This window comes from Balaenoptera musculus, chromosome 16 (assembly GCF_009873245.2).
Source record: "Balaenoptera musculus isolate JJ_BM4_2016_0621 chromosome 16, mBalMus1.pri.v3, whole genome shotgun sequence".
NCBI classification, from domain to species: Eukaryota; Metazoa; Chordata; class Mammalia; order Artiodactyla; family Balaenopteridae; genus Balaenoptera; species Balaenoptera musculus.
Window position 1 is genome coordinate 79,408,342 of NC_045800.1, and position 27,010 is coordinate 79,435,351.

The window sequence follows — 27,010 nt, forward strand, 5'->3', positions numbered from 1 at the left end:
GGCATGTGGGATCCTCCCAGACCAGGGCTCGAACCCGTGTCCCCTGCATTAGCAGGCAGATTCTCAACCACTGCGCCACCAGGGAAGCCCTACCGTCATTTATTTAAGCATTTCTCTACTGGCAGGCATTTAGGTGGTTTCCAATTTTTTGTCATCATAAACAACACTGCAGTGAGCATGCATATACAAGCATTTTTGTGTATTTGTCTGATTACATTCCTTTAAGATAAAATTCAAGAAGTGGAACTGCTGAATCAAAGAACATATTTTTAAATGTTTTTACTTGTATTGCCAAATTGGCCTCTAGAAAGGTTGTACTAATCTCTGCTCCTACTAACAATGTATGTATGAGAACGCCAGTGTCACCAGCCCCTCAATAGCACCCTATCCATCTTTTTAAACTTTGCCAAGATAGTCCAAAATAATCTCTCATTTACAATTCTCTGATTGTTGCTTATGTAACACCTTTTCAGATGTATACTGGCCACCTTTATTATTTTATAAATTGCCTCATCATATCAATGAATAATAACAAATGACATTGTCAGTAGTGTATAAATGAGGTGATCAAGTCCAACATACTTTGGTGAAATGATTGTGGAGTTAATAATAGCTTATATAGTTTTTCCATGAAGTTACAGCCACAGAAAGTATTTAATAATACCAGGTGAGATGATATTTAGTCAGATTCAGATTTTCCCAATAATGACCATGATATCTAGATGTTTGTGTTATCTGTAAATAATAGTTTGCCTTCCTTGAATTTTTAATCCTTTAAAAATTAAGTTTAAACAGTGGCCACGTAAAGTATTCATTTAATACACAATGTTTTCTCTCCACTCACTAACAGATTGGTGAGGGGATAACTGTCTTCACAATTTACCAGATTACTAACCTTCACTGATAATAATAAGGATATCATTAAAAATTAAAAACTGGATATGTATGGAGTGCTTACTACATGAGGATTGCTCTTCTAAATGGCCTTTTTAATCTTGGCCTTTCCAGCCTTTTCTTCTCTCTCATATTTCTCGGCATTGCTATTAAGTTCTTTGACAGCAAACTGCAAGTTAAATAGGCGTTGCTCCATATTCGACATGGTCCCATGACTTTTTGGGGAGGCGCAGGTTTGATGGGAGGGTTCACGCAGCCCCGTCCTAGTCCTCAGCTGCGGGCCGGCCTGGCTCCCTGAGATTGTGTCGTATTCCTCTTGACATCACTCGTGGACCTGCCACACTTACTGGCACATAGGAAGTTTATGGTTAAGCCCGGCGCCACCACCCATGGTTATGCAGGTGGTTTGCAGCACAAGGCTCTGACTGAGGGGACAAACCGACTAAAGTCCAGCCCACAGGCCACTCACCAAGCCCTGAACCTCAGCATGGGCCTGGGGCCATTCAGAGGAAAGGGTACTTGCTTCTAATTTGCCCAAAGGCGCCCTGTGGTCTAACAGTGGCCCTGGCTGAGTCACAGAATACTTAATAGAGTATTAATTTCTAATGGGGGCGAAAGTGAAATTGGTGAATCATGTTGATTAACCAACCAACTTATAATTGAGGTCCAGTCACTTCATATCTCACCCTCTTATTATTCCAGATCTCTTTTATTATAAAACAAAGAGGTTTGATAAGATTATCTCTAAGGTTCATTTTATCGTGGATCTTTGGTATTCTCTGATCAAGTGACCAGATGTTGAATATATACCTTTACTATGTACAGGACACTGGCTATTATTTCTCATATAATGCAGTGCAATGTTGAGATACATCATCTAGTCATTCAACAAATACTTAATTTGTTACCTAACATGCCAGGACCAGTGCTAGGCTTTGGAGATAGAGATTGAAACCAGACCAGTGTTGTTCCTGATCTTTACAGTCTAGTGAGGAAGACAGACATTAAACTAGTAATGACACTGTGATAAGTGCCGTGAGAAAGAAGTTCATATATTGTGGTGAAACTGAGCTAGGTGGAGGGTCAGGAGGACCTTCTCGACCTGGAACTAAAGCATGGGTAGGGGGTTAGCCATGTGAAAAGAGGGGAAGGGGCAGAAGGGTGCCTCGTTACTGAGTGTGAGACCAGGAGCTTGTAGAGGGGAGGAGCTTGGCATGTCTTCAGGGCAGAATAAAAGCCAATGTGAGTGAGGGCGGTGGTGCAAGAACTGGGGGAGCTAAGTCAGACCTGGACACTGCAGCTCAGAGCCCTCCTAGTGTTTCCCTTTGCACGTAATGACATCCAGCTTCTCACCACGTGTGGTGATGGTACAGCCACGCTGGCTCCCCATCCTCATCCCTTATTACCCTGCTGTCCTCACGTGCTGGGCTCCAGCCTCACTAGCCACTTTCTATTCCTCGGCCACAGCCAGCTTGTCCCACCTGGGTGTAGACACTCCTCTCCCCTCTGCACCGTCCCGTCACGCAGGTCTCTGCTCACATGCAGACGCCCGTGCGTGTTGTTTTGTTGCATTCCGTCTTGATTTCATCCCAGCGTGTATAGCCACCTAAGACAGTTTATTTGTTTACTTGTGTGTTGCTCATCTTCCCCATTAGAGTCTGAACCCTTTGAAGGCAGCGTCTGACCTGCCTTATTCACCACTGTCTCCCACGTACACACCAGGAGTAGGGTCTGGGGCACATAGTGGGTGCTCTGTTATGATCTGTTGAATGAATGAAGGTATGAATGAACGCTAGGTATTTCTTACTTTATTCTATGAAGCAGTGGGATGCCATTAGAGATTCTAGCTAGATGAGTGACATGATTTTTTTAAAAATTTTTATTTTATATTGTAGTATAGTTGATTTACAATGTTGCATTAGTTTCAGGTGTACAGCAAAGTGATTCAGTTATATATATACATGTATCTATTCTTTTTCAAATTCTTTTCCCATTTTAAGTTATTACAGAATATTGAGTAGAGTTCCCTGAGCTATACAATAGGTCCTTGTTGGTTATCTATTTTAAATACAATAGTGTCTGTATGTCAATCCCAAACTCCTAATTTATCCCTCCCCGCCCCCCGACATGATTTATTTTTAAAAGATTTCCATTTCCTCAACAAATAAATGGCGTGGGAGAAAAGGGAGGGAGAACTGCATAGATTAAAAGAGGCTTAAGAGACAAGCTAACCAAATGTAAGGTAAGGACTTTGTTGGATCCTGATGGAAACAAAGTGGCTGTAAAACACATCTTTGAGACAAACTGCTTTTCTAGGGGAGATACATATGGAAATATGGACAGGTGAAATAATTTGATGCCTGGGATTTCATTTAAAATACTTCAAAAAAGAAAAAAATAAATATGCACATGTGTGGAAGGAATAGATAAAGCAAGAACTAGAGTGTGTGGATAATTTTAGTGATTCTTCTGTGTGTGTTTGAAAATTCTCCCTTAAAAGTAGTCTAATTATAAAAAGTTTTAAAAAAATTATACTGCCTGTGTGTAAAGGACTTTTAGGGGAGGTGTGGAGGAGGAAGAGTGAATTCCACAGCTAGAGACCTGTTGCCAGGGTCCAGGGGAGGGTGGCGATGGTGTGTGGACACGGGTTGTGGGTTCTAGAGCTATTTGGAGGTGAGTGCAATGAGGCTTGCTCATGTGTTGTCTCATCTGCGACACGCAGCAGCCCTGTGAGGTCGCTCAGGCAGGTGATAGGGTGAGTCCCCTATTATACAGAAGAAGACTGACACATGCAGCTAAGGGCCTTGTCAAAATACACGCAGCTCGGGTCGAGGTAGACCTTGAACTCAGATCTCCCCACTCCTAGTTCTGCGGTCTTTATACTATGCCACCTTGGATACTGACTTCTTCCCCTCCTTCATTCATTTATTCATTTGACAGTCTCTCATCAGCACTGTAATGTACAGACTTTGGGGCCAGGTGTGTGAGGCACACACGATGAGTGATATCACACATGATCCCTGCTCTCACGGAACTCACACTGCATCCCATCACTCACCATTGCACTGCTTGTGAAAAAAGTTGGTTCTTACCCCTTAAGGAGCAGGTTTCTTAACTGCTTTGTCCTCAGGTAAATTTTTTTCTGAATTTTTTTTTGGCTGCGCCGCATGTGGGATCTTAATTCCTCAACCAGGGATTGCACCCGTGTCCCCTGCGGTGGAAGTGCGGAGTCTTAACCACTGGACAACCAGGGAAGTCCCTTTAATTTTTAATTAGAAATGTTTTCACACACACACACAAAAGGGGAGAAATTAGTATCATGAACACCCATAGACACGCTACATAAAGGTAACTGTTGTTAGCATTTTCCCTATTTGTTTAATTTCTCTTTACTCGTGTATCCAAAGTAACAATAAATTGCAGTCCTCATGACATTTCACCACTAAATATTTTACTATGCATTCCTAAGACAGTAACAGCATTTCCCTACCTAACCAGCATACTATTATCAGACTAAACAAAATCAATAATAATTTCCTGTTATCAATTTATGCCCAGTCCATATCAAGTCTCTCCAGTAGCCCCAAAGCTGTCCTTTATAGCTAGACTCATCCAGACTGGGGCCCAAAGGATGACAAGCATTACATTTGGCTCTTTAGTCTCTTCTAATTTTTAATTTAATTTAATTTAATTTATTTATTTGGTTGCACTGGGTCTTAGTTGCAGGAGGCAGGCTCCTTAGTTGCGGCTCGTCAGCTCCTTAGTTGTAGCACGTGGGCTCCTTAGTTGCAGCATTCCAACTCTTAGTTGCGGCATGCGTGTGGGATCTAGTTCCCCGACCAGGGATCAAACCCAGGCCCCCTAAATTGGGAGCGCGGAGTCTTATCCACTGCACCACCAGGGAAGTCGCTAGTCTCTTTTAATTTTGACAAATACGCTCCCCCTTTTTATTTCTCATTTTATTTAAGAGTCACTGCTTAATGTCCTGTAGAATGTCCCACCTTCTGCATTTGACTGTTTCTTTGTAATGTAGTCTAGCCTGTTATTCCATCTCTGTATTTTCTGAAAACTGGTAACTTTGAAAATATTCAGGTTAAACATTGTTTTCTTTAGAAAACACGTAGAATTTTATTTTTAAATTAATTTGGGGAATAGTAAGACAATGCAAATGGTTAACAAAACTTGTAAAAACAGTGTTAAGGGACGTTTCCTTCCTACCCTGGCCTCCAGGCCCATCGTTCTCTCCCCAGAGACAATCACTATTCATGAATTTTTTATCTCCTTGCAGAGAGAGTCTCAAATGTACAAACATATATATGTACACATTCCCCCTTGCTTTCTACACCTCCTTGATTTTCTAAATAACAGTGTTATGAGATATAATTTACATACCCTAAAATTCACCCCTTTAAAGTGTACAGTTCAATGTTTTCTGTATACCCAGGGACTTGTGCAACCATCACCACTGTCTAACTCCAGAATATTTTGCTCACCCCCCAAAACAAACCCAGTATCCTTCAGCAGTCATTCCCCATCTCCCCCACCTCTTCACTGCCCCGGTCCCTGGAAACCACTAATCTACTGTCTGTCTCTATGGACTTGTCTGCTCTGGATGTTTCACGTAAATAGAATCATACAACATGTGACCTTTTGTGACTGGCTTCTTTCACTGAGCATAACATTTTCAAGCCTCCTTCACTTTGCAGTACTTAGCAGTTCCTAGTTCTTCTATGACTGAGTAATATTCCATGGCTTTATTTTTCCTTCCATAAGTTCATGGATATTCAGGTTGTTTCTCCTTTCTGGCTATTATGAATAATGCTGCTATAAATGTCCGTGTCCTACTTTTCGTGTGGACATCAGCTTTCAGGTCTCTTGGGTATATACCTAGGAGTGGAATTGCTAGGTCATATGGTAACTCTATGTTTAACATTTTGAGGAACTATCAAATCGTTTTTCAAAGGGGCTGCACCATTTTACATTCCCACCAGCAATGTATAATGGTTCCAGTTTCTCCACGTCATCATCAACACTTGTTATTATCTGACTTTTTGATTTTAGCCATCCTAGTGGGTGTGAAGGGGTATCTCATTGTGGTTTTGATTTGCATTTCCCTGATGATAATGTTGTTGAGCATCTTTTCATGTGCTTATTGGCTATTTGCATATCTTCTTTGGAGAAATGTTTGTTCACATCCTTTGCTTATTTTTAAATTGGGTTATCAGTATTTTTATTGTTGAGTAGGTTAAACATTATTTAACAAGAATACTTCATGAATGAAGCCATATATGTCATAGTGTATAATATCAGGAGGCAAGTGATGTCTAGTTGTTGCTCTGCTAGCTGCTCGTGTTAAGGTGATGACAGCTAGATCATGTCTGTCGTGTTACATTTTTCCCCTTGTAAGCAGAGAGCAAGCTATGGGGTGATACTTTGTTTGGCCTTATGCAGCTGTCCCCTTGCCCACCAACCTTTCACTTAATGTCTATAGCAACCATTGATGATCTTTGCCTGAATCAATTATTAAATTAATGGTTGCCAAATTGTGTCTTATTTTGTCTTGTTTACTTGTTGGTTTCTAGCATTCTTTCTACATTTATTAGCTTTCAAACTCCTGTAAAGAAGAGCTTTGCCTCATCAACTGGGGTTTTTGGGTTACACTGACATGGTTTGTTCTGGAAAGGCAGATAAGTGCTTAATTTTTTCCCTATAATTTCTGATGTTCAAATTAAGGGACTGGTGTTCCAATTAAGGGATTGGTATAATCCAAATTCAGGGAGTCCTGGTGCCCTAGTCAGCACAGGTGAACTTCTGATATCTCTATCCAAGGTGTTAAGGAGGGGCACACTTCTCCGTAGAGACTGAGGGTTTGGACAAGGCCCTTCTCTTGCCTTTCCTGATCACCTCCTGTTCTGGAATGCTGAAGGACACTTCTACCTCTTCTTTGATAGACACACCAGAGTTTAAAATTTAAAGACTCCCAACCATTTTTAAATGTTGGCAGATAATCTCAGGTAGAAATTTCCTGCAGAAGAGATGGGTAACTTATCCTGAGTCTCTCATTAGACATTAACTGGATTAAGTTTAAAACACTGACTCATCTTTTAACTATTACTACCAGGTTGCCCCTTGTTTTTATCTGCTAATCCTTTTGTTTCTATTTCTAATTCAAGCCAGAGTCGTTTCTCTGGCTCTGTGGAGTTAATAGAAAATATTTGCAATTTAGACTCAAGAGTTTCGTTCTGGCACTTCTGGTGTATGATCTTAGGCAAGTCCTATAAACGGAAACTCATTTTTTTCTCAAATGAAGAATGAAGATGATATTAATGCATGCCTTACTAGGTTCACTACAATAACTGGAGTAAAAAGGCTTTGTAAACTGTCAAGTACCACTCAAGTGGGGCAGGCCCCAGGTCCCCTCTGGGCTCTAGGCCGGAATCAGTTAACCTCCACCTTGATTGTATCATTAGTTCAGGCTGTTTCAGGGACTTCTTTCTCAAGTTTTTCTTTTCTTAGGCCCTTTTCATTTTCTAGGTTTTTCTAGCTGCCCAATCTCTATCCATGGAGCCATCCCATGAAGCTTTGCAACTTCCAGGACTTTTGCTCCCCATTTCTCTAAACTGAGTATAACAGAAAGAGCACCGGTAATGGACTCGACCAGATGTGGGTTCAAATCTTGGTCCCGTCACTTGCTGGCTGTGTGACATGAAGCTAAATTAAGTCTCTTCTCATTTCCTTGTCTGTTTCATACACGTGAAAAGAGGGGTGGTTGTATTAAATTTTAAAAAAATGCAAACAGCTTTAGTAAAGGGCCTCAAACCTAGCCGTAAGCGTTTGCTTCCCTTTCCTTCTTTGGCCTAAATTATTTTACCTTAGGTTCCTGCTTCCTCCCACCCGTGGAGTTTGCTTTTGCAACTGCAAGCAATTTCATTGTCTTCCCAGTACCGCTCTTTGCATTTCTAAAAGGAGCCCATTTGTTTCTTATTTGTGCCTACCTCAAGTATTCTTAACCACATCTGTTTTAAAGAAGGCTTTCCCCTCAGGGTTGCCGGGGAAGAGCATTCTGCCCTGGGGCCTGCTACCAGGCTCATTGACATCAAAAAAGATTTGCTTGTATATAAGGAATCTAACACATAATTTTAATGTATGGAGTATCTATCTGCATTTAGACTTTCTCCAGGGCTTCATTTGCCTGTAAGTTCACTTTAAAGATGCACGGGAGATTGGAAGTGCTTTTTTTTTTAAATGCGGGCCACTTCCTCATTATGAGTTAGTGCTCTGTCCCGCCTCTTCTTACTGTCAGCTGAGTTGAAACAATTGTTAAGTAAGTGGCTCCAACTGTTAGCCCTGTGAGGCTTGCATTTTCACCCGGGGGCGTTTTGTGATGTAACTGATGGTGCAGCTGGATGAAGAGCCTATTGTTTGGTGGGTTCCTTGGGGTGAGTGAATAGGTGTGTTCTGTACAGGGGTGTCAAGTTGCGCTAGTAACACGCTGAGCTGAACATTAACTTTGCTGAAGGAACTTCTTTTTCCCAGTGTGAACTGTCAGCAAGATTCAGGGCGGTATTTACCTTGGTCAGTGTGCTGGATGTAGCTGTTTTTCAATAAAGAAGCGATGTATTATTACGCTACCAAAAGCCTCAGTGAGGCAATATTTGGTTAGAGTTACCTTAAGACAATAATATAACATCATCATCATCATCATTATTATTACTTTAGCCCTCAATAATACAGACAGACTTTCTCAGGAATGCACTCAATTCACAGGAGTTTCGGGACTTCCCTGGCGGTGCCGTGGTTAGGACTCCGAGCTTCCATTGCAGGGGGTGTGGGTTCGCTCTCTGGTTGGGAAACTAAGACCCTGCAAGCCGTGCCCTGTGGCCAAAAAAAAAAAAAAAAAATTTCACAAGAGTTTTGCCATGTTATAGTTACCAAGTCCAAGCTCACACTGCTCGCTGAATGACAGGCCAATAAATCAAGAGAGGTGTTTGGACAAGGAATAGTGACTCTATTTGGAAAGCCAGCAGACCGAGAAGATGGGGGACTAGTGTCCCAAAGAACCATCTTCCCCGAGTTAGAATTCAGGCTTCTTTTGTATGAAAAGGGGGAGGAGATATGGTTGGTTGTTGCACACTTCTTGGTGTCAGAATCCTTCGTTCTTGCAGCTGACCATGTAGATCACGTCATGATGTTCCTGTAGACCTCCAACAAGACAAATGCCTCCAACAAGACAAATGTTATTCTCTGTTCTGCAACTTTTTATCTCTATATGAATGGAGAAGTGTTATACCTTTAAAGTTCAAAGCCTTGAGAATGGGCTGTCCTGTATATTTCAGGCTACAGGCAACATTCTTTTTTTTTTTTTTTCCAATAATACATCTTTATTGGAGTATAATTGCTTCAAGGTTAAAATAAAAGAAACAGATCCAATATAGAGTTAGATTTGTTCTTCCCTATTACATAATCCACAGCAAGGAGTGTGCTGGTGCCACTGGGACTCAGGGCTCCTGAGTCAGGACTCCAAGGTGCTGATTGCGAACTGTTAAAAGATAAACTGGGGCATATTAAAAATTTTAAGTGTTTATTTGAGCAAAAATCGATTCGAATTGGGCAGCATCCAATCTAGCAGATAGAAAGGAGCTCCGAGGAGCTATGCAAAATGAAAGACTTTTATAGGTAGGAGGGAGTGGGAACAGGGAAGTTATCTGGCCAAAAAAAGCAGGTCCTAGTATTGCAAAGTTACTTTTCTTTAGGGGAGGGCAGGGGTCTACCCAGCAGATGATGTCACTAGTGCTGATCAGGTGGTTTCTGATTGACTGGTTTAAGATTCCATATAGAGTGGAAACTATAATTAAGTCTCAGTTTGGTGATGTGGGGCTTAGCATAAGCGACTCCATTTTGGGCCTGTTCTGTTTTTTAACAAAAGATAGAGAGAGGTGCAGATGTAAAGGAGCTGGTGGTAAACCCTGCTTGGGGAGGGCAGGAGGACTTCACAGGGAGAAATGGGACTTTGCCACGGACAGGAGCTGAGTGAGGGTCTTCGAGGCCAAGGGGACCATGAATGCAAAACCATGCAGTGTTAAGTAGGTGAAACACCATGGTGAGTTTGGAGAAGTGCAAGCAATTAAAAACAAAAAAATTCCAGGGCTTCCCTGGTGGCACAGTGGTTGAGAGTCTGCCTGCCAGTGCAGGGGACACAGGTTCGAGCCCTGGTCTGGGAGGATCCCACATGCTGCGGAGCGGCTGGGCCCGTGAGCCACAATTGCTGAGCCTGCGCGTCTGGAGCCTGTGCTCCGCAACAAGAGAGGCCGCGATGGTGAGAGGCCTGCGCACCGCGGGGAAGAGTGGCCCCCGCTTGCCGCAACTAGCGAAAGCCCTTGCACAGAAGCGAAGACCCAACACAGCCAAAAATAAATAAATTAAAAAAAAAAAATTCCAGCACATGTATTTCTACTCTAGACTTTTCCTCACCAACATTCATATCAAAACTAAAACCTGGTTCTATAATCCACGTAATTTTTCGGCTGGCACAAAGTGGTGAACAGAAAATAATACTGGTGACTGCTGTATAATACTTATGTTTAATAATTGTTTCTTTCTGGACTCCGGGCCCTGCACCTGGAGCCTCAAGCGTCTGCAACTTTTGGTTCATGTTAATTACTAAACCTGCTTTCACCAGCACCTTCTACTCATTAACACAATCTAGCGGGCCCAGTGCAACTAACATTCCTAAAAATCTCTGGTAGAGGAGAGGCAGGGGTTGTGAGGGAAGGGGTGGACCAGTCTGGGGAAGGAGGAATTCAGACAATGAACGTGGGCCCTCCTCCTCACAGAGAGCATTCATGTGGGCTTAGCTATAAAAGTTAACTGCCTTTCTTTAGAAACTTTAAACTTTAGATTAATCACTTCATTATCTAGTTTTTAAAGTTCATTTTGAAAATTTTAAACATATGCACAAATAGAATATTATGATGCATTCTCATGAATCACTCAGCTTCAACATGTATCCATTTATGGTGTGTCTAGTTTCACCTATATCCCCACCTATTCTTAATATTCTCCCCTCTTACCTAAACTGAATTGTTTTTAAACAAATCCCAAACATTTTATTTCATTGTAAGTATTTCAGAATGTATCTGTAAAAAAATGACTTTTTAAAAACAAAACGGGGACTTCCCTGGTGGTGTAGTGGTTAAGAATCCGCCTACCAATGCAGGGGATATGGGTTCGAGCCCTGGTCCGGGAAGATCCCACATGCCACGGAGCAACTAAGCCCCTGTGCCACAACTACTGAGCCCACGTGCCACAACTACTGAAGCCTGTGCACCTAGAGCCCGTGCTCCGCAACAAGAGAAGCCACTGCAATGAGAAGCCCGCGCACCGCAGCGAAGAGGAGCCCCCGCTCGCGGCAGCTAGAGAAAGCCCGCGCACAACAACGAAGACCCAACGCAGCCAAAAATAAAAACAAAAACAAAAAAAAACCCTGCAAAATCATGATCACACCTAAAAAGTTGACAATATTTCCTTAATGTCATCCAATATCACATAGGTTCATAAAATATTTTATTTGCCTTTCAGTTGACTGGTTTAAATCAGGATCCAGCTGAAGACCACACATCACGTCTAGTAGATATATATCTCACGACTTCTGAAATCTACAGGTTCCCCTCACCTTTTTTCCATGCATTTATTAAAGAAACTGAGTATTTGTCCTTCAGGATGTCCCATATTCTGGATGTTGCTGGTCACATCCCTATGGTATCCTCTAAGTGTGCTTCTGTCCCCTGTATTTCCTCTAAAGTGGTAGTTAGATCTAGAGACTTGCTCAGACTTGAGTTATCGGTTCACATTTATGCAAAGTGTTGTAGTAAATCGTGTCGCACTGCAGCGGAAGAACCGCGGACACATAATGCTGTGGCCCTCCTCGAAGCTCACCGGGCAGTATTTCTCAAACAGCCTTGGTGGGAGGCTTTATGCCTATGAACCTCCCCTCTGCACTTCCTGTAGGGAGTCGGGAAGGGAGGGAGCTTCCGTGTGCCAGGCAGGGGATAAGCTCTGTAGCTATGGCACAGACCAAGACGGACCTGGTCCTGGACCACAAGGGATGTACTGTGGCGGTGGGGAGAGCGGCCAGAGCTGGCAGGTGAGTCAGTGAGATCCCTACACACTGTGGTCTGTGCCCGGAAGGACACAAATAGGAGGCGGAGATATAAATGGGGGCCAGGTGTGAGGGAAGGGAGGAGGAGGGGCCCGCCAGGGGAGCCCACACTGGATGGATGGAGGAGGCTCCCTTCGAAGGTGTTATTTCAGCTGAGCCCTGGAAGAGGCGAGAAAGAGCCCGTTATATGGGTGCAGGAGGTGGGGAAGAGGGGTGCTGGTGGTCGCCGGGATGGAGAAAGTGCCCGTATACTTTGGAGGCCGGACACGCAGGACATGGGATGAGAAAGAGCAAGGAATCAAGGCCGACTGCCAGGTTTCCTGGCTTAAGCAACTGGGTGAATAGCTGTTATTGCGACAGCCCTGGGCAGCTGGACAGGCTGCGTGACTCTCTCTGTGGTCCCCAGTCTAGTCCCTTTGGAGATGGTGTTACCGACCTGGGTCCTTGGATTCTTTAATCAATAGAAATTGATAAGAAGCCAGACAAGAAACTCAGGCAAGGCTTTAATGGGACTTGGGCTGCAGCTTGAGGGGTAAAAACAAGAAACAGGTGCCCTTGCTTGCTTGTTCTCCTAGGGGGGACGCGGTGAGCTGGTGCCTTAAATGGGGTGAGGGTGGGAGCAGATTGGTGGGTCGGGCTGGAAGGGTGGCTTAGGTGGCCTGACCACCCCCTTGGTGGTGCTGTGCACAGGGGGCACGCGCAATACCCTGCTTTTGCTCCAGGGACCTCAGAAGTGGCGATTGGTTTGTGGCCTTTTTGTATCTTATTGTTCATAATTTGTCCCAACTGCGCATGCACACAGTTATTTTCAGTCCCCTATAGTTTCTTTGTATTCTGTTGCTGGAGGAGGCGTCTGTCCAGGTCCAAGTGCAAGCGCTCTGGTAGAGGGTCGCAGGTCCCAGCCTGTCTCAGTGGTACCCAGGTCTGTCCTCCTGGCCTCCTAAGTGCCTTTTAGGCCCTTTGTGCGCCTGCCCTTCTGTTGAATTGCTCGACTTGAACAAGACGGAGAAAAGGAACCAGGCCAGTATCATGAGCTGGACAGATTTGTGAAATAAGCCTGGCACCCAAATGTAAAGGAATATCGTTCATCAAGTCTGCCATTAATTGTTACATTTGGAAGAACACAAAAACAAAACTGAAAACGTGAGCTTCCCTGGTGGCGCAGTGGTTGAGAATCCGCCTGCCAATGCAGGGCACACGGGTTCGCGCCCTGGTCTGGGAAGATCCCACATGCCGCGGAGCAACTAGGCCCGTGAGCCACAACTACTGAGCCTGTGCGTCTGGAGCCTGTGCTCCGCAACAAGAGAGGCCGCGATAGTGAGAGGCCCGCGCACCGCGATGAAGAGTGGCCCCCGCTTGCCCCAACTAGAGAAAGCCCTCGCACAGAAACGAAGACCCAACACAGACAAAAATAAATAAATAAATAAATTTAAAAAAAAACCCAAAAAGCAAAAAACTGAAAACGTTTACTAAGAAGTTTAAGAATCAAATGAAACTTCCGGGTGTTCTGTGTATGACATCTTTTCTTCATTATCATAGACAAGTGAGTTGAATGTGCCATAAAACTGCCTGAAAAATAATTTTCCTGCTAATACTAATGAGGGTTATCTGGTCTTTGTCCAAAGCATTTGCAGGCAGGGCGTCATGCTTCTTGTCTAAAAACTCAATTCCTAAAGCGTTCCTTGTGAAAGTAGAAATTCCTGTGCCCAGATTCTCAATAATGTAAGGCACCGGGAACATTTTCAAAATTGTTGGCCTGATTTAAATTTCACTGGAAAACAGCTTTTGAAAACCAAGTTGTCTGTATGTGGCTTCCATGTGATCACTTCCCACTGGCAGCTGGTAACTGCCAACTTCTGGCGGCTTGAGAAAGTGAGCCGTTTCCCACGCTCTCACACAGCAACCCAATCAGGATGTTTGTGCTGGGAGATGTTTGGATGGGGTGGAGGCGAAGAGGGCAGGAGACCAGCTGGACGAGGCTCCTTCCCTGACTCCCTTCTCTGCAGCCTGTCCGTGCATTCTAGAAAATCATTGCTGGTGCCAGGTGATGATGGAAAATATGTCACCCGAACAGTTAACAGACCGTGACACTTGGTAAAAAGGAAGGATCTTGCTAGGTCCACACTTAACACTCAAACCTGTTGTTCTTTTCCCTTCCCAAATTGGCTCCATCACATCGAAGTTTACCTGGTTCTTGGCATGTTGTAGAGTTTGGTCTTAAGTTCCTTTCCTTCTTGTCGGCCGCTGCCCCCTTCTCTAGGAATGAGGTCTGAAGTGACTGAAGGATAAGGCCGTGGGAAGAGGAGGGAGGGAAGTAAGTGACCTGGAAAACCCACAGGCCTTCTAATGAACTCCTGAAGAATTGTAACTCCCTTTGCTGCTGTGTTCTTCCAATCTGTAGCCTCTTGAAGTGCAAACCAGGGCCATATGCAAAGTCGCTCCCATTGGATTAGGGATTTTTTTGTTTTTAATTCATAGACTCCGGAAGTAAAAAGATCACTGGCGTGGTGTTCTCTGAACTGTGCACTAACAAGGATGTGGGAAGGGCTCAAAGCCTCATTCTAAGCCTGGCTTTGCAGGAGGCCCAAGCACGCCCACCGCCAGGGGGCTCTAGTCCCTTCCCCATTTTCCCAGGGGATATGGGTTTTAGCCAGATAAGAACAGTGAAGTCTTTTCATAGGCTATAAACTGGTTTCAAGAAGTGATAACTGGTTTCAAGAAGGCTGTACATGTAGTGATTAAGAGGGCTGACTTTGAAGTCGGGCTCCCTGGGTTCAAATCCCGGTGAGGCCTCTTATTGGTAACTTTGGACAAATTGATCAACTTACCTCATTTTCCACCTCAGAAAAATGTGGATAATAGTAATAGCTAGTTTTACGGGGTTCTTCTGAGGATTAGATGTTAGTAAGAAGTCTGGAACATGGTAAACATTCAATAAATGTTAGCTATTGATCTAATTCATTAATCTGTTCAAAATAATGCCACCATCGTGGCCCATTCACGTTTACTCCTTGACACTTGTTTGCTTATTGTCTTATCATCTGTGTTAGTCCATCTCCGTGTCCTTCTGGACTGTGGGTGCCTTGAAGGCAGAGCCTGGGTTCTACTTATTTGTGGACCCACAGTGCTTAGCACAGCCCTGGTTTGTAATGATTACTCTGTTGAGTAAATTAACACAGTCTTTGATGATGACTTATGTTTGAATGGTCCTTCGTGTGCCACAAACCACACACGTGGGAAGCCTAAGATGCGAAGTTTAAGACCCTTGCCCAAGGTCTGGTGACTATGCCAGAGTCAGGTCCTGTGATTCTTGCCCCTGTTCCTTCTACCAGGCCGTCCTCCCTAGGAAAAGAATGCTGAGTTTTACAGTTCTGGATCATGTCTTTCTCCAGTTTTTTTTGTATTTGACACACTGTCATGTTTGATACACTATGACAGCATTCTGTGAACGGGAGCTCAGTCTCCCTGAAGAAGACGTCATTTCTGCACATCTTTTTTTTTTTTCCTTTCCTTTCTTTCTTTTTTCAAGGAAAAAAGAGCTGAGATAATTTTATCTTTACGTACTCTACAAGTGCAACTTTTGTGTACATTTGAGATTAATTGCAGTTAACTGAACTACACCATTTTCCTCTTGAATCGCACGTAAATGAAATCATATACTGTGTACTATTGTTGTGTCTGGATTCTTTTGCTTGGCTTAATATTTGTGAGATTCACTCATGTTGTTTTGTGTATTTAAGAAAATTACTGTATAGTATTCCATTGTATGAAATGGCCAGAATTTATTTACCTGTTCTCTTGTTGATGGGTATTTGGGTTGCTCCCAATTTTTGATTGTAAGTTTCTGCACTCCTTTTAATGATGTTTGGTTTTGTACAGATTACCACAAACGGCATTATTGCCATGAGTGAGCCCCCAGCCAAAGAATCCCATCCTGGGCTATTCCCACCGACCTTTGGAGCAGTCGCCCCTTTCCTGGCGGACTTGGACACGACAGACGGCCTTGGGAAGGTTTACTATCGGGAAGACTTATCTCCCTCTGTCACTCAGCTGGCAGCGGAGTGTGTCCAGAGAGGGTTCCCGGAAGTCTCTTTCAAGCCCAGTAGCGTGGTGGTTGTCACTTGGGAATCCGTGGCTCCCTACCAAGGGCCCAGCAAGGACCCTGCCCAGGAAGGCAAGGTAAGCACCCACCCAGGCACAAGGGCAAATAGTCTAACGTGTTGGCTTTGTACACTTTGGTCTTCTGGTTTGTGCTACTCTGATGTACACCACGCCCATGCGATTGATAAAGACTGGACAGACATCCAAAGCAAAATCTAGTAAGCTGTTTATTGCAGGTCTGAAACTTCCAAAACCTTATCTGCAGGGCTACATAAATCTATGCTGTAATGATGATTAGATGTAAAGAAAGCCAATTCCTGAGAAGATTGCCACATGGCAAGAACAGGGCTTATAAATTACAGCCCTAGCTGCTTTTACTTTGGGTGGTGGATAGTGGGAGGTGGCTTCTAGATAAATAGAGAATTTATTAATATGAAGTGATAGGTTAAACTAATAAAGCAGTCCCAAGAGGTGTGAAGAAATAAAGACCAGACCCACACTCTAGTTGGGGGGAACAAAACCCATTTGTACCATGTGGATGGTTCAGCAAACAAGTTTCATCGTAACCAGGGATGGGAGTCTCTGTGGATGCAGTGGTTGGGAAAGGTGTTAGGGTGTGTAGAGCTTGGACTTGCCCTTGAAGGAAGGGGAATATTTGAAGAAGCCATCTCTAGATCTGAGGTGACTCTTTAGGACATGCTTAGATTTCTCCTTGGAAAAATAAATTTGCTCCACCATTGTTTAATTTTTATAGCATTACAGGGTAGAGAGCAACTTGAAAGGCCCAAAAGCACTCCCTTTAAATGGGGGATGTTCCCAGCTGGTGGTTCCCAAAGTGTGTACCACAGAACACTGGTCCCACAGACATTCCTTGAGGAAAAGGACTCCTCGGACCAAATAAGTTTGGGAAGCGCTAAAACTATATCTCCCTCATGGTGACTCACTCTGGAAAGTCCTATAGTACAGAAACCTGTTTAATTTTGTTTAATTTAGCCATCCCCAAACCTTTTGGCCATACCTTTTTCCCTTCCAAATAAGACACATTGCATCCCATAGAGCACACTTTGGAGAAGTCTCTCTGACTCGTTTTGCTTTGCCACCTGTATCTGCCTGAGTGCTGTGCTTGAAAACTGTTTAAAACCTTCAATTTCTCGAGTGTGCATCCCTTTCACTTGAGTGATACCTGCCCAGCCCCTTGTACAGAGCTCTTGCCTGCTTCACGGGCCAAATCTCCCCTCACTCTTACTTCTCTGCACCCCCTTGCAGCAGCTGTATCAGATTATTTGCAATTCCCTGCTGAGGCTTTTTGCTTGTTTGTTTTACCCACAATCTCTTGCACTAGCTGTGCTCTCTGCTTGCGATGGCCTCTCCGTGACCCTCACTGCACGTGTCCAGCTCCTGCTTGTTCTTTCCGCCTCCTCTGCCCCCGCTCCTCCCAGCATCGGGCACTTCGCCTGCACACGACTCCATTACAGAATCTATCCTCCAGCTTGGCAGTGTTTTGTTCACATGTCAGTTTTCCCACCTGGACTGTAAATTCTCAAGTGCGGCGATCCCGTACTTTTATCCGTCTTCACAGTGCTCAGGACAATGCCTGGTGCGTAGGAGAGCTACTAACATTAGGAATATGTTCTCTGTGGCCCTTCATATGCCAGCTCACGTAGTCCTCCTAACATTTCTATGCGGTAGGTGGCTTCATCTCCATCTTACAGATTCACAGATCAAGGTTCAGAGAGGTTAGGTAACATGCCCAAGGTCACACAGTCAATGAGGGGTAGAGCAGGATTTGGATCCAGATTTGTTTTCTCTCAAAGCTCATTTTCTTTCTTACTGCACGGTGCTTGGGCTCAATCAGCTAAATAATGAATGTGGTTGAATATGTTTAATGGCTGTGGAAACAAATTCTGCGGGTAAGACTTTGCTAAGTTGCATGAGATTTAGGCCACTACCTGGAGGTGCCATCTCTGTAATTTTTCATTAACCTTAGGGTCACAGTTATGCAGAAAGTATTCATTGATTAATTAGAAAATTTCATGTTGACATAGCTTTAGAGATATTTAAGTGGAATTATCCTGGAATACTTGGTCCTTGTTACAAAAGTATTTCTTTAGAATGAGGTGTAAATACTGCCATCTCTGTACTTTTTAGATACGATCTGGTGAAGAGCACATTTTAAGATCTGTAGATATTTTCCTGAGTAACTGAATTTTAACTCATCTTCACAGAGAAACACATTCCAGGCTGTTCTGGCCTCCTCTGATTCCAGCACCTACGCCATTTTCCTTTATCCTGAAGATGGTCTGCAGTTCTATACGACATTCTCAAAGAAGGATGAGAACCAAGTTCCCGCAGTGGTTGCTTTCAGCCAAGGTTTAGTAGGATTAATATGGAAGAGTGACGGAGCTTATAATGTATTTGCTAATGACAGAGAATCAATTGGAAACTTGGCCAAGTATGCTTTTTTTTGTTCTTCAGTAGATTCTCCCCTTAATAAGATTATCATTTTACTGTTTTATTAAGAATAATGTAATGGGCAATATAGAACATTACCTAAAAATGTTCCCATGGATTTAAATTTTGTATATAATTTTTATATTATGGAGTACTTTGTTTTTCTGATGAACTCAAGGGAGTATACTCTTAGAATGAACAGGTATCCAAGTTTTTAGATATCATTCTCATTTGAGACAGTTTTACCATCTCTTCTATACGTATAAAGTTAGAAATACAAGTTATTCAAAACTATCTCCTGCTATGACCCCAAGGCTGAGAAAACCCCTCCCAATTTCATATTGCCAATTGAGTCTAAAACTCCTCTACACTTTAACGGTGTGCTGGTAAATGCTTAGCAACTGGCTTTAGGCGGGTTGGGGAAGCCCTCATTTATAGCATTTGCCTCTTTCCGTGGTGTAAATACTCCTACCATGGCCAGTTTCCAGCTGCTCACATCATGTCGCTCAACCTGGGGTTGAGAAAAGGTGAACCATTATATAGTATTCTCACCATAGAGGTGCAGTAGATTCAAATAACTTGAAGAACATAGCTAATAGTAACATAATACAGATGGGATGAGTTTCAAGTATTTATTGCCTCTGCTTTTATTTCTTTAAATTTTTATTGTAGTATAGTTGATTTACAATGTTGTGTTAGTTTCTGCTGTACAGCAAAGTGAATCAATTATACATATATATATCCACTCTTTTTTAGATTCTATTCCTATATAGGTCATTACAGAGTATTGAGTAGAGTTCCCTGCGCTATGTAGTAGGTTCTTATTAGTTGTCTATTTTATATATAGTAGTGTGTATATGGCAATCCCAATCTCCCAATTTATCCCCGCCCTTCCCCCTTGATAACCATAAGTTTGTTTTCTACCTCTGTGACTCCATTTCTGTTTTGCAAATAGGTTTATTTATTACTTTTTTTTTTTAGATTCCACATATAAGCGATATCATATGATATTTGTCTTTCCCTGACTTACTTCACTCAGTATGACAATCTCTAGGTCCATCCGTGTCACTGCAAATGGCATTATTTTGTTCTTTTTTTATGGCTCAGTAATATTCCATTTTATATATGTACCACATCTTCTTTATCCATTCACCTGTCGATGGACATTTAGGTTGCTTCCATGTCCTGGCTATTGTAAATAGTGCTGCAGTGAACACTGGGGTATTAGTATCTTTTTGATTGCCTCTGCTTTTAATATAGATTATTTAATTGTAAGTTTATATAATTTAATTTTTTACAAGCTGGTTCAAGCAAGCTCCGACATATCACTGCCTTTATTTGAGTCCCAAGCAGACAGATTGATTAGACGTCCAGTTTCTGCAGGACTTTCTTGATTCCTCATTCCCTGTCCAACCCCAATCTTTTGCTCAGTATTCTCTACCAAGTAGTGTATGTCCCTTCTTTCCATTGTATGAGCTGGTCATTTTACATAATTTCTTATAGGAACACTTCCAATCACACACAGAAGAACAGTAAAAATGGTGGTGCAAGAAGTAGAGATTAGGGTTATTCTATTGTATTTTATAACTATAAAATGCCTTTAGATTCTCAATATCATTTGTATTTCACTACACCCTTTGAACATAAAAAGGTAAACTGAGACCTGTCCAAGGTTCCACAGCTAACAGTGTTGGGCTTTCTAATAAACCAACTCTGTACTATTTTCACTCATAACTCTTCTGACACCAAATTTGTAGGGGTTTTTCCCCAACCAATTCTCCAACTCTTCAGACACCAGCTAGGTGTCCTATAACTCGATTCAGTTCTGACACTAACTGCTTGGAGTCAGCACATACCTCACAGGTGAAGGGCTCAGTCCCACAAAACTGCCCCCACTTCAGACATCCCTTGCAAGTCCCAGGTTGACACCTGCACTTCTGATCAACCAGCTATAAATCGGGGGTTTCCATGAACCCCTGCTCAAGTTCGATAATTTGCTAGAATGGCTCACAGAACTGAGGAAAGCACTTTCCTTACTATTACCAGTGTATTATAAAGGATACACCCAGGAACAGCCAAATAGAAGAGATGCATAGGGCAAGGTATGGGAGGAAGAGTGGGTGAGGGGCTTCCATGTCCTCTCTGGGCTCACCACCCTCCTAGCCCCTTGATGTGTTCACCAGCCCAAAAGCTCTGTCAATCTCATCACTTAGGAATTTTTATTACATAGGCATGATTGATTAAACCATTGGCCATTGGTGATTCACTTATTCTCCAACCCCACTCCTCACCCCCCTCCCGGGAAGTCAGGGCGTGGGGAAGAAAATTCCAACCCTGTAATCAAGCCTTATTCTTCCTAGTGACCAGCCCCCATCCTGAAGCTACCCAGGGTCCCCAGCCACCAGCCATCTCATTAGCATACAAAAAGACACTCTTATCACTCCAGAAATTACAGGGATTTTAGGGGTTATATGCCAGAACCAGAGACAAGGACCAAATACATATTTCTTATCATATCACACCATGCCCTGGAAAGAGAATAACTGAGAAAATGGATGACTCCGGTCAACAGGTTGCTTATATGGTAAAGCACATGACCAGTGATTCCTATAAATTGCATTTTAAGGCCTGAAGCGTGCCTCTCGAATGGCCGAGACTAAGCCTTTGCTAGGGTTGTGCCCATTGGATACAGCCTCACCGTATCCCCCTGGATGGTCTCAGCTCTGTGAGGACCAGACAGGACTGCGTCTGCTCTCTCATCCTCCACCGAGGCTGCGGGCAGAAGCAGGCGATGGGGTTCAGATTGACACGGATCCCCAGGGCTCCTTCTGCTTGGTTGCTGGGGGCTGTTTGTGGGTTGCTGGCCTGTTTCCAAGAAGCCTGTCCTTCCCCCTAGGAGCAGCAACTCTGGGCAGCAGGGCATCTGGGTGTTTGAGATTGGGAGTCCGGCCACGGCCAGTGGCGTGGTGCCCTCGGACGTGAACCTGGGATTGGACGACGGAGCAGAGTATGATGACGATTATGACTCGGTGACATCTCTGAGCCTGGAGGACACGGGCACCACGTCCTTCCCCTATGAGGCCCGGGGAAGGGGAGACACCGGCACATACGACATGCCCAGTGACCTCTCCCCCCGCCGCGTGGCTACTGAGAGACCCCCTGGACCTCCCACGGAGAGGACCAGATCTTTCCAGCTGCCAGTGGAGAGGTTTCCCCAGCAGCAACCACAGGTCATAGACGTGGATGAAGTTGAGGAAACAGGAGTTGGTAAGGCCATTTCCGTTGCAGGTGGCACCTTCTTGGATACTTGGGTTTCCAGACAGGGGAGCATTGCTGGCGGGGTGTCAGCTGTGTGCATTATTTGGTGGTTTGTAAGGATGAGCGCCTGGGGAAGGAGAGGTGGAACTCATAGCTGCAGGGCATCGGTCGATGGGCCTGAAGGCTTCAGAGACTCCAAGGGATCTGGCCATTAGGGCTGGGGTTATGGAGACTGTAGAACATGTCCTCTTTCAAGTCTCCTATTATCCTTTCTTTTTTTTTTCCGTTTTAAAGAGAAAAGTGCTTTAGAATTATTCTGATAGTCAGATTTCCTTCCTTATTTGTGACTTCTGAGATCAGCAATATATTCACCCACCTGAACAAACATTTTAGAAGTTCCTTTGGCTATTGACACGGTTTATCTTTGAAATTTATTTCCTCTTTGTTTTGGAAGGAGGATGGTTGATTATTTTTCCTCCCGGGCCCTATCAGTTTCAGAGTTAGTTTGTGAGCATTTAAAGCTACAAAATAAGTAGATCCCCTTTTTTTTTTTTTTTTTTATTTTATTTTATTTATTTATTTATTTATGGCTGTGTTGTGTCTTCGTTTCTGTGCGAGGGCTTTCTTTTAGTTGTGGCAAGTGGGGGCCATTCTTCATCGCGGTGTGCGGGCCTCTCACTATCGCGGCCTCTCTTGTTGCGGAGCACAGGCTCCAGACGCGCAGGCTCAGTAATTGTGGCTCACGGGCCCAGCCGTTCCTAGGCATGTGGGATCTTCCCAGACCAGGGCTCGAACCCGTGTCCCCTGCATTGGTAGGCAGATTCTCAACCACTGCGCCACCAGGGAAGCCCCAGATCCCCTTTTTGAGGATGGTTTTAAAGTACAATATCTTCTAGTCAACCGTATTATATCAGATTTTTGCTACATTTTCAGGGAAAACCACTGGAACCCCAGCATGCTTTGATTTGTCTTATAAAAGACATTTGAACTAGACTGTGTTCATTATTTTTTTGCCCTTCAGGTTGACCTATAATCCATTAAGATTCCTATCAAGGGGACGGTCCAAGCCTTTAAATGATGTTCACTATGACGCACAACTGCTTCAACTATGAAGTTATCATAAGGCCCTCAAAACATCTACTCAATTCCACATTATTCACCCATTTTTTATTTCTCCTTACTTGTGATTTGTCTCATAGCAATAGTCGGATGTTTGTTCTTATCGAGTATCCCAAAGCATGGACAGGATCTGGTGGCCAGGGTAGTGTGCTTACTTACCTCTGAGGCACAGAAATGGAGAAGCTGCCCTTAGTGACATGATAAGGACGTGGTTCATGTCTCAGGGCTCCCCTTACACACACGGCACCCTGGATTTCCTGGGGTAATGCTGACACCTAGCACGTTGCACTCTGCTCTTATAGCTGGGTCTCAGAGTGGTCGCCCCAAGATGGATTGCATATGTTTACCTGCACATATGTTTACCTGCAGGGTGAGTTTTGAGTCTCCTCCTGCTTTCACCCCACATAGGTGTCTATGAAATTCTCATTTGTGAAGCCATCACTTAAATGAGAGCATAGCTAGCCCCAGCAACTTATGGTAGTATATTCCTTGGTACTAGTAAAAAGAAAAGCCTAGATTTGAACCCCAACGGTGTTTAAAAGAGTTGTTTTTCTGCCCTCGATCCCAGTTATTTCACTGTTTTTATTAGAAAGGTCAGTCTTCTGTAGCCAGCAGTGCATTCCTGGTGTGATTTGAATAGTCACCCACAGATACATCGACAATAACAGACCCGCTGGGAGCTGGGCTTAAGCAATCAGTAGCCTCACATGCGTTCAGCTCAGGGCCCAAGTATTCTCAGCTCCAAACGCCAACTTTATACATACAGGAAATTCCCTTCTGGGTATGTAGGACTCATGGAGTCTACCTGGAGTTAAACTTTACTTTTCTCTTCACTCATAACAGTCATTTATAAAGTGGGTCGTTATCCCTTCTAAAAGTTCATCCCCTCTCGTGTTTTTGAACTTCATCCCAAATTAATTTGCTCTGGATTTTTGAGTTTAATGAGCTAGTTCATCATCCAATAAAATGAACCTGGGAGGGAGACATTTAAAATAGGGAGAAATTCTCCTTGATTCTTGGGTCAAGGGCTTTTAGACCAGGTATGACTGAGGAATTATTTCTAACCATCTTTTGACTCAAGAGCTTCTGATTTATCCCCTGGTGAGAAGAAAGGGTCAAAATTTTTTTAAAAAATTTAAGCTTGTTAAAATGGCACTTTATGTTATAGATATTTTACCACAATAAAAGATAATTTAAAAAAATTTTAAGGTCCCTCCTGCCCAAAATGTGAAGCAGATCTGACGACATTAAATGGATGCCATATTAAGATTGACATTGGGTGGCAGTCACCTAATATTGATTCCATGATACTGAGGACACTGGATTATAGCATTTTTAAAGACTTCACCCTTGTGATTTCTCAAACTCCCTTTAGACCCATTTGCTTTGGTGGTTTGAATAATGGAACCACTGTACTATTTAAGTGGCTACAGGTAGGGAGCCCTGGGTCTGAATTGCCTGAGCAGATGTCAAGTCTTGCACAGCTGAGGGCGTAGGGTCAGAGAGCCTCCTGGTCCAGAGCCCTGTGAAGCACTTACAGGTGTGCTGTGTTCTCTCCAAGCAGTTTTCAGCTACAACACAGATTCCCGCCAGACGTGTGCCAACAACAGACACCAATGCTCCGTGCACGCAGAGTGCAGGGACTTTGCCACCGGCTTCTGTTGCAGCTGTGTTTCCGGCTACACGGGGAACGGCCGGCAATGTGTTGCAGAAGGTACTTTGCTTCTGTCTGTTCCGTTTGAAGGGGGAGAAAGGGGGAGGAGTGGAGTTTTTGTTTTGGTGCTTGCTGTGAAATCTTTCGTTTACCCAGATCTGTAAACGGGGGTGGTATTTTCAGTCGGGCAATGATAGTTAATCTCTCATTCCCCGTTCTTGCCCGTATTTTTCTACTGGGGCGGGGGGTAGTCCTGGGGAGTGTTCTTTTTTTCTAATAAGGGGAGGTCTCTTTCTTTCCTGTGCTGTTTCTCCATCTCTGAAATGACGGCCATTAGGAGCCCATCTTCACAACTGTCCCTAGCGTGAGACAAAGGCTGAAGTGTTGAAATTTTGCAGCCTGGACCACGAATTGTCAGTGCCCCCCATTTTCCTCCGTTTCTTTCAAACCTTTTCTTTTGGCATCACTCACACCATCCTAATGGTGGTTCAACTCCAGCAAGGCCACAGTGGGCTGGTGGAAACCAAAGTGTGTAGTGGGTAAAGACTTTCCTGTCCTCATGCCCCTGGAATCCCAACATGGTGATGGAGGAGCATAAGGGGTGCATCACAGCTCTGGAGCCCAGACCCATTGTGGACCCACTCCAAAACGGACTCAGCTGGCGTCAGTGGGCTGGCATCAGTTCTGAGCTCTGTCCCCGGAAAAGGACCAACCAGTCTTGACATTCTCAGATGGTCAGAAGGATCTTCTCTTCCAAAGTCTAGAGGGTCCGGTTAAGAGTTTACTTAGAGAGGGAGACCTATGGGAACCTGAGGCCATAAACCAGAATTAAAACAAAACCGAAACCAACCATACTCAACATTTGTTCCTTCAGATGCCAAGTGACCTCACTTGTCACCTGTCATTTTCCTCGTGTGTTTAATGAGGAACCTCAACTGCTTCACACAATACAACTAAATAAAACTCAGTTGGAGGAATGCTTTTCTGTTTTTCAGATCCCCTGCCATAGCTAAAGTTAAATCAGTTATTTTAATTTGCTAAAATAAAAAAGTTCCCTCCTAGGTCACAATTAGATAGTTAAATACTATCTGCAGCAACGAAAGAAAATTTTGTATACATTGCATATTAATTTGGGGGGATGTTTTTAATGTTTATAAATGTGTTGTCTGTTTTCTTCTAAAGCCCACCGCCCCAGGGATGGTGTACCTTTGCTGCTTTGTTTTAGGCTTGGCTTTTATATTTCTGTCACCCTGGGAGCAGCTTCCAAAATCTACAGTGAACCTTTCTTCTCAAAGAGCAATCTCATTAGCTCTTTCTGTGCCAAATATCAGACTGGAAATGCTGATAGGTTGCATTTGGCAGGAAGCTCAGATGTGACAGATTGCTTGGCTACATTTTTTGACCTTCTATACACGCCCCGTCATAGTTTTGGGGTTTAAATATTTTTTGGAGTCTTGCTACTTTTGAAATAGTTTTCTAGCTCCAAGTTTGGTGGAAAAAATTTGGTTTCCTTCCCCTGGCTTTCCTGCTTGTTTCTGTAATTGTTTGGGGGAGGCTTTTTTTTTTTTTTTGGGGGGGGAGACATTTTTTGATATTAGTCTTCTAACTTCACAGCATCCCCCAGTGTAATGACATAGTTTATTTGCAGAAATACGCTGCGTCGAGTCTGCCTTGGCTTGTCAGTGAACCTGTTTATTTTATTTTATTTTATTTTTGGGGGCCGCACCGCGTGGCATGCAGGGTCTTAGTTCCCCGGCCAGGGATGGAACCCATGCCCGCTGCAGTGGGAGCGTGGAGTCTTAACTTCTGGACCGCCAGGGAAGTCCCTCAGTGACCCTGTTTAGCAGCTAAGGCATATTGAACACAGCAGAAAGTCTTCAGAACACCGGTGACCATGCTCAGATGAGGGCTCGTTTGTCTCAGGTTATTCTACAAACTTTCCTGAGAACTTACTGTGCACAGAAACCTCTGCTAAGACGGAGCCAGGGAGTTGGGTGTGAAAGTCTTGTCTCTAGACATTTATAATCTAGGAAGAGAAACACGATATGCACAATCAGTAAGTGATAGAATTTAATTCTACATCAAACCTGAACAGTCCAAGGTGACTTATTTACCTCTTCCTTCAGTTTTTTTTTTTAAAAGATGTAAGTAACACACTCACTTAAAGTATACCATTTGGTTCTTTTTAGTATATTAACTAAGTTGTGCAACTATTACCTCTAATTTTAGAGCATTTTCATCACTCCAGAAGGAAACCCTGGATCTCTTAGCAGTCACCCTCAATTTATCCTCATCCCCAGTCTCTGTCAACAACTAATCTACTGTCTGTCAACACGGGTTTTCCTGTTCTGGATATTTCATATAAATGGAATCTT

At 43.6% G+C, this 27,010-nt stretch overlaps 1 protein-coding gene across 2 annotated transcripts in view; it reads left to right on the forward strand.

The window, feature by feature from the left end:
• NID1 (nidogen 1) overlaps nucleotides 1-27,010 on the forward strand; it is a 94,768-nt gene that overhangs the window by 8,990 nt on the left and 58,768 nt on the right. The window contains exons 2-5 of one of the 2 annotated variants that reach the window (XM_036829301.1): nucleotides 15,932-16,231; nucleotides 18,379-18,605; nucleotides 21,501-21,871; nucleotides 24,543-24,695. In XM_036829301.1, coding sequence (XP_036685196.1) covers nucleotides 15,932-16,231; nucleotides 18,379-18,605; nucleotides 21,501-21,871; nucleotides 24,543-24,695 — 1,051 coding nt within the window. The remainder of the gene's footprint in view (nucleotides 1-15,931; nucleotides 16,232-18,378; nucleotides 18,606-21,500; nucleotides 21,872-24,542; nucleotides 24,696-27,010) is intronic. The other variant, XM_036829302.1, reaches the window with a different exon arrangement.